Source organism: Notolabrus celidotus, chromosome 12 (assembly GCF_009762535.1).
Source record: "Notolabrus celidotus isolate fNotCel1 chromosome 12, fNotCel1.pri, whole genome shotgun sequence".
Taxonomy (NCBI): domain Eukaryota; kingdom Metazoa; phylum Chordata; class Actinopteri; order Labriformes; family Labridae; genus Notolabrus; species Notolabrus celidotus.
The window spans coordinates 17281858-17290482 of record NC_048283.1 but is presented as its reverse complement, the minus strand read 5'-3'; the positions used below and the strand labels follow the sequence as shown (position 1 = coordinate 17290482).

The window sequence follows — 8625 nt, the reverse complement described above, 5'->3', positions numbered from 1 at the left end:
ATGTGAGTGTCCTTAATGTTAGTGTCAGCCCTAAATGCAGTTATATTAAAACTTTTGAAAAGCACCTCATACAGCTTCACAAAGGTTGACTTTCACAGCTCTGTTCATGCACGGCATCATCTGTATTTTTATTTGTTTGTACTGAATTTTTATTAATCCAATGGCTTACTGTTGATAAACTCAACCATGGCACATTTTTTCAGTGAGAGGCATTTTAACAAATCCATCCATAATCTGTACAGTTCAAAAGGCTACAGCGACTACCAGGGGGAAAATATTCATCCAAGTCCAAGACAACACTTCTTCTCTCCACAGTTCACTCCTGTTCAGTGTTATTGCTTATATCAGCAATAATGACTCATGTTGCAGTCTCTCTCTCTCTATCTGCGAAACACAGTTGCAGTGTCACAGTAACAACCACTGTGATTGAGAAAAAATAAAATAAAAGTGGAAATTGTGATGAACCAAGAGTTTATCAGTGCTATAAACATTAGGAAAAAATCTTAAAATATTTTACATGGTAGATGCATACTTAAGTTAGTCATTCAAACCCTGGAAACTACATACTGTTATGGTTAAAACAAGAAAGTAGACCATCTTTGTTCTGCTGTTTTTGAAAGGTAAACATAAAGGGTAAACAGACAGGAAGAGTCATTGCAAACAGCTGAGAGCTGCTATTTTTCTTTCCCCTACAGAAATCCATTATGTTTTAGCCAAGTTCAACATGAGGCTCCGTCTCCTCTTCTCCAGTTACAAGGAGCCTTTGAACTCATTCCCAGATCTCCCAGTGCATGCAGTTTTGTAAAGTCTTGTGAGGTTTAGTTATTGGCATGTGTAGTCCTCGTACTTTTTATTATTTGGAAGCTATTGTGAATACTGAAAATAATGAGTCTGCTTTAACTATAATACTACTCTTATATCAGACCATGTGTTTGTATCGACAGCAGTACATGAATCCTCTACAGAACAGGTTTAATACTTTGTCTAGATCCTCAGCATGGATTCTGAGTAATAAATATATACTCTCTACTGTTTTTTATATATCTATTACAGTGTCTCTATGCACTTGAATGTGGCATCAGACAAAAATGGCAACTTTGTTTATTGCTGCTTCCTCTTCCTCTTTTTTCGGTCTCGCTCTCTGTTGTGCTTCATTATGGAGTTCCCATTAGTAGATAGAAGGTGAGGGCTACAATGAGCAGTAAGCAGAGGGGAGAGTTGAAGGTCTGGTAGGCTGTAGAGGGCATGAAGATGTCTTCATATTTATAGATACTGATCATGTGGTCACTGACAGGCGGACTGTCGATGTCATGCCTTGTGATGGAACCTGTTAAAAAAGTAAAGACAATGTGTGAGATATGTAAGACAAAGAAAACACAGCTAACTTTGTACTCAAGTTTCATCAGTTACCTTGGATGGCAGGTCCCCATGCAAACAGGTAATACCACGACAGGTGTAAGTCCACAAGTGTTTCCTCTCTGGGTACATATAACGGTCGCTTGAAGCGGCAGGTCACCCGATTGTTCTCAAAGATGCCCTCTTCATCTCTCGCAGGGTTCCTCTTTATCTCTTTGGCCCACTGGCCCACATTGTAGAAGTGATGAATGCGCACACGTCCATTATCGTCATGGACACAGCCCATGACATCATCTCCACCCTGAAGAAAAAAAAGGCAACACAGATACACAGCTATACTCAAAATTGAAGAAAATTGACAATTCTGATATAAAGCATTAACACAGTAACAGGGACAGACAGGTCACTGTTCATTTTTATCTCAGTAAAGCGCTGGGTTTTCCTACGATAACTGTTACAAAACCACATAAGACATTTGTGACTCAGCATCTAATATATTGTTGTAATGTATAAACAGGTAACACGTGTAGAAAGAAATTCATATCAATAAAAGGTACAAGTCCTTTACAAAATATTAAATCAACAGAATTAACATCCATCAAATTTGAATTGAAGAAGTGCTACAATTTATAATTGAACTTTTAAAGTTGAAGTTAAAAATAAAGCTCTCAGTATGATTATACAGAGATCAGATAATGAATGTTGTAGTACCCACCTCATTTACTAAAATAACATTCCATCATATACATTAATAATAATAATAATAATAATAATAATAAAACATTTAATTTATATAGCACCTTTTAAAAACATGTTTACAAAGTGCTTTACAGAGTGCAAGACATAGTGAGTGAAAACACAAAAGCACATGACAAAGGTAAGGAGAGCTAAAATGAGTTAAGTAAAAACAATAATAAAAACCATGCAGAAATTAAAAAGTCAGTGATGAGTAAAGAAGTAAAAGCACATTTAAAAAATTGTGTTTTTAAAAGAGATTTAAAAGAGGACAAGGATGTGGCTTGCCTGATCTCCTCCGGCAGGTCATTCCAGAGTGACGGGGCCCTGACTGCAAAGGCCCGGTCGCCTCTGGTTTTTAACTTCGCCCTTGGGAGTTCTAAGAGGGACCTGCCGGAGGATCTCAGGCAGCAGTTTGGGACATACATTTTAAGGCATTCACTTAAAGGTATCTTGAACACTTCAAAAAGTATCTCCGAAACATTCTGTTTGGAACCCCATTTTCCTTTGACCCTCACAGTTTCAGTCTAAAAGTTATCAGTTGCTAATGCAAAGGATTGTCTTTGCCGAAAGAGTTGAATGACTTCCATAAAGTGTCTTGTAATGTACTTCACAAGAAAATACACTAAAATGGGGGAGGAAGGCATAGGTTATATAAAACATGGATGTAAGTTGGTGGTGTCACCCAGACAGCAACAACTCTGACTGTTTTTAAAGGTAATGTGTTTTAGCCTTTTTTTGACAGGACAGCGTGACGGAGACAAACGTGGGGAGAGAGAGGGAATGACATGCACTAATTCATGCCAGGACTGGGAATGTATGGGGAGAGCAGCAATATCTGTAAATGGAGGACCACTGTTGGTGCAACTGAGCCGAACCAATGTTTGAGCCATGCCACTGATGATGCAAATCTATGCATAACTCTTAAACTCAACACAAACAAAATGGATGAGTTATAGAACAAAATTCTCTCCTCATATAGTGTATATTAATAAATAAAATGCTATTTAGACAATAACAGCTGTGACCATTTTCATTTCTGCTGTAAAATTGGGTATTGTAATATTGGTGTCAAGGGGACACTTAAGAAACTGCTGTTTTTTAAACTCCCACATTTGCTTAATTTTTCAACAATTGAGGTTGCTGCTTGGAGGAAAGTAACATAATGTCACTTGTCTAATATAATATCTAACCCACAGGCGCTTATATTTATCTTTTGACTGCTTCTGCCTTAAATTATGATATAAACTAGGGCTTGACTGATCTTGGATTCTCAGGTCTGATACCAATACCGAACAGCCCCCATTAATCATCCAGGCCAATAAACAGTTGATCCCTGATATAAACTGTATCCTGTTATATCTTTCAATGTCTTACCATGCTATGTATGAAGCTTTTATATTCATGGCAAAAGAAGATGATGTAAACAACAGAAAGAACAACAAGTATAGTTAGTGTGAGTATTTTGGGCTTTGCAGTCTCCTTAATAGATGCAGGAGTTTCAGGTCGTGCACCAGCTCACCATCTTTTTGTCGGAGGAGAACCCTACAGCCACCCATCCATCTGTGTCTGCACTCATCTCATACTCCACGTCTGTCCCAATACGACGATAGCTCAGGAAGTAGTCACATGTCTCCGCATCGCAGCCTGGCTTCCCATATCTGTACAGAAGCAGATAAATGTCAGCACTATTTTTTAAAGCAACAGAGAAAAAAACAGACTTAAGTTGACAAGGTGGAGCTCACAACATTACATAACTAGTACTTCTTTTAAATTAATTTCATCCCAGTTTGAGAGATCAGAGACTTAACAGTCAGGACACATCTTCTAGGATAGAGCAGTCTCAGGGAAAACAGCTGCTCTGGAGCCTGGAGCTGTGATTTCAAAGAGTGAGAGCAGGGAAAGGATGCCTCCTCCTCTCACCTAATGCAGCCTTTGGTGACTCCACAGTCGATCACTTTTATCTTGGCAAAGGGGTCAACTGGTGGGGCGGTGGGGAACGGATAACCTGTGAAATTAAAAATTAAAAATCAGCATGTTCATTTCCAAACAAAACTATTGTAGGCTGTTTAAAGGAAAAGTGAAGAATGTCTCTCCTCCTCCTACTACTTTGTTTGTGTGTGTGTGTGTGTGTGTGTGTGTGTGTGTGTGTGTGTGTGTGTGTGTGTGTGTGTGTGTAAGAGAGAGAGAGGTGTAGAGGGGGGTGGGCAGCCTCACAGGGGAGCTGGCCTGGGTGCTGAAAGGCCCTGCAGAGTGAAGTCAGGTTGGATGCAGGACAAAATAAAACAGCACATACTCAGCTTCTGTTTCTCTGGCCTTTGCTTTCACCTCACGCATTTTTAGGGTTTGTTTGTTGGGTTGTAAACAAAATCCTCCAGCGAGGAATCTTAAGGACAAAGCATCCTGCATCCTTACCGTCATCGGACAGATATCTGGACTCCAAGAACTCGGACGCGAAGGTGCTATAGGAGTCCTTGTGAGGCTCTTGGTGGCCCGGTTCTCCGTGCTCCCCCTGGCCGGCCCGGAGTGCTCCCTCATCGGTGGGGCTCGATGCGACCCCCCACCATCCGCACTGGATCAGCAGCACCGACAACTGCAGCAGCCTCCGTAGGAAAACCATGGCTTCTTTATTTATAAACGATGTTCAAACAGCTTACAAACTTGGAATCAAACCTATTACTCGTGATTTCTTGCATATCTTCGTAGGTATCCATCGCAGCGTCACAAATATCATCCCTGCATCCTCCTGCTTGTTGTGATGTTGGTGCACAGGGATGTTCAGGAGGATTAAACGCCAATGACCGCGTCGCTCAGAGGCTAATCCAGTCACAAATTAGCCAGATGTGTAATCTTACAATCTAATTCAGCAACACGACCATAATCCTCTGTAAAATCCAAATTCAGATGTCTTGTAGCCCGAATTAGTCTTTACATATTTTCCAGTCGGAGAGGAAGAATGGTTTCGCCCGGCCTCCCTCTTCTCTGCCTCTTCAGTCCATCACAGAAACAACCAATCAAGAGCCGCTACGTGCTGCCATCAGGATCAATCAATTGGGCAATTTGCCCCATACAAATAGAGCAGGGGTTCCCAAAGTGTGGGTCGGGACTCCCTAGGGGGTCGCGAGACACAAATGGGGGGTCGTGAGATGTCATCCAGAATGTTTTTTTTTTTATTTAAGTTATCTAAAAATATTCATTTATTTTGGTTTATTTACCTTTTTTTCCTCATGTTTATCTTCCTTTTTGTTAGTACTGTTTATTGTATTTATTTCTTTATTGATATTGTATTTTTTTATATACAGTTGTGGTCATAAATTGACATACCCTGGCAGAATTTATGGTTTCTTGGATAGTTTCTGTTGTCTTTATGACATAAAAAGAGTAAACACAGTTGTTTGATAATAATTTGCTTCACCCAACCACTAACCATGAGTCAAAAAAAAAATGTTCTCTTATCTTTCATATTCTCTAAAAAATGGCCCAAAAAAAAATCCCCAAATCTGCCAGGGTATGTACACTTTTCAGCACAACTGTATATATTTTTGTTGGTTTTGCATTACTTATACATAATGTGTTAACTTGTGGTGAACAAAAAAATACTGAAAAAAAAAGCAATAAATAAAGTTGAATGACAAAAATGATCTAAAAACAGTACATTTTACCCATTATAGTAAAAAACATCGACACAAATAGTAGCTTAACTTGAAATAAAATCTTGAAAATAGAAAATGTAATGAGTTTTCTGCCTTTCTTTTTGCCAGATGACACCTAAGTTTAGGGTTAGTGACCAGTTAATTATCAAAAGCATCAGTAGCAGCAGATTAATTTATAAAGGCACATGAAACACAGCCACATGTTCATATTGGTAGGGTAATTTTCTGCAGACCAGCTAAATGAAGCCACATTAAATCACTTTGAGGGACAGTGGGGGTCACGAGTCTTTGGCAACTGTATTTTTGGGGGTCACGGGCTGAAAAGTTTGGGAACCCCTGATATACAGGGATGAGGCCGGGGTCAAAGAGCAGTTCACAAGAGCTGTGAGACCATAAATGTGTGAGACATTTGGTGTTCACTCATCGTATCCCATCATGCCACGTTTGAAAGCCGGGGCTACACCTACACGTGAGCATAAATAACAAAAGAGCGGAGCAGTCATTAAAAAAATACGGAAATAGTGGGTTGAAAATAGAATTAATGTAAAAAACAGAACTGGATTATCATTGCCCTTGAGCTACTACTCCGCCACAAACACAGGGAACACGCAAAAAATAGTCCCTAAAAATCATCGCAATTGAAAATATTCTGTTATTTTAATTGTTTCCAAAATCAAGTCAGTTATTTGTTACAATTGATTTACTGCCATTTTATCACAAAACAAACACTCTTTTAAAAACTTTTTATTTGTTAGTATTTTTTTCAATTGACACTCAACAAGCACACATACAGGATATGCATTTGCACTTAAAATATTTGTCACTACATTCTTATCATTTTATTTCACAAAATACACACCCAGGTTATAGTGTACATTACACAAGTGTATTCAGGGTAAAATTAAACAGAAATTAACTCAAGGGAAATAAATCAAATCAAATAAATGAAGAAAATTCAAGAGGTGATTAGAGCTCAGTATCACTGGTGACCATGTTTTGTAAAACCTATTTGTATTCAGCTGCAACCTTGCTATGATTTTCTCCATGATAAAGACAGCTTTAACTCTGCCTCTACTTTGCATAATGCTGGGAGGTAGTGGATTCAACCAGGATGTTGTTATTGGGTTTTTTTGCTATTAAAAGCAAACTTCTTTATAAGGACATTAAGTATCCAAACACTTTTTTAATGACTTGTCCACATTATTAGAGATAAGTCAGCTGAAGAAAACATAGACTTCTGAGCTACTGTGAGGAACTCTCATTTTGTTTTATGTTGATTCTGGCAACCCCTGTAGGCAAAAATGTACTTCTTATTTCTATGTTGATCTCATGCACACATACACTATATTCTGCTAAGTAAAACATTTTCTGCTGTCTTTGAACTGTCAACCCATGGGGAGGTTTTGCTGCGTAAATGTAAACAAAGCCTGATTAATTAGGTTCTGTTAGTCCCCTTGGGTCTGACACTAACCTGGTGGCTTTGTAAACAGGCATGAAGAAATACTAGATAGAAGGAAGTCAATCTCATGCTGATGGTCTTATCTGCTCTTAAGAATCATAATATATTGCACATCATATAAAGACATCAGTATCAATAACAGCCTGTTTCATTATCTGATTAAAAAAATCAGCAGGAGCTTTAAATGTTGGTCTAAAAAAATGTAATCAGCCATCCTGTGAAACAAACTCTAATGAAAAGATCTACCTGAAAATGGGGGAATTCTGTACAGGTCCAAATCTGTATCCAGTTTGATAATATGCAAAGGATTAAAAGGCCTTGTATGCCCTTGCTATTGCAGTTAGGTTTTCATTTGTGTATTGGGTTCATATAAACTCATGACTAGGAAATGCAAAAAAAGGTGACCCTAACAGTGTCGCTGAACCTCTGAACTTACCTCACTCACAACCTTGAATGATAACACGTCTTCTTGTTCAGTGTCCTGCCACTGGAGGGTGATGTTAAACCAAAGATCTGGCACAGGCAGGCTGAGAGGGTTGTCTTGGGCTACCATACCTTAAAATTCTAACTTAAACTAATATAGTATGTTGGACTATGTGGTTTCAACAGATGTCTCATCAACCTATGTTACTCTAGTAAAATTGTGTCTTCTTTAGAGCATCAGCTGTTAAACATGTAAGTTATGAGCATAAAACTCTCAATAAATACATAAATCAAAATTAATTCAGAATTACTCTCGCTTCTGAAAAAAATAAATAGATCAGATAGTATTATTTATTTCTGCATCCTGTTAATGTCAGACAGCCATATATAATTTTTAGTCATGCTGTTTTTTTCTTTTTTTTGAGTTTGATTAATAAAGAAACAAATACAAATCTACTTTGATTTTGTACTTTTGTCCAGTTTTAGGCATTGTAGTTTGAGATTATACGCATGCAGACAGCAGGTGAGGGAGTCTCTTTAACACTGACAGTTTGTTGTTTATGTGCGTAACCTGTAGGTGATGCTGGTGTCACACTCTGTGAAGCAGACTATGTATGTAAGAGACAACAGTGACTGTCAGGGAGGTTAGGAGCTGATTGACAACAAATACTCAAACCCGAATACAAACACACGATTTTAGAATTTGAGCGTAATTCTTAAATCCACAGCTCCATAGGTCTGACCACTTGGTACAAACTAATGCCACAGAAATGCCAGACTAACTTTTTCTCATATGTGCATCTCTCCTTATAATTAGAACTGAACCGTCATCAGGTCCAAAGAGCATCCACTCATGCGTGTAAAACGTGTGTTTCCTGTATTATGGGTGTGCACAGACATGTGTGTACATACATACAAGAGTGTGTGACCTTTAACCCTTCCACTCCTCACAGCTTCGCTTTCTGCAGACACAAATCAGCCTGATCAATCACTCCTCTT

General features: G+C 38.5%; 1 protein-coding gene across 1 annotated transcript; it reads right to left on the bottom strand.

Moving 5' to 3' along the window:
• Positions 1-99: 99 nt before the first annotated feature.
• On the bottom strand, positions 100-5112 carry LOC117823038 (DOMON domain-containing protein FRRS1L). The gene is made up of 5 exons (XM_034698070.1): positions 4507-5112; positions 4015-4099; positions 3614-3752; positions 1411-1657; positions 100-1327 (listed from the first exon to the last, which is right to left on the bottom strand). The coding sequence occupies exons 1-5, from the start codon at positions 4709-4711 to the stop codon at positions 1155-1157; spliced, it is 849 nt and encodes a 282-aa protein (XP_034553961.1). The 5' UTR covers positions 4712-5112; the 3' UTR covers positions 100-1154.
• Positions 5113-8625: the final 3513 nt, after the last annotated feature.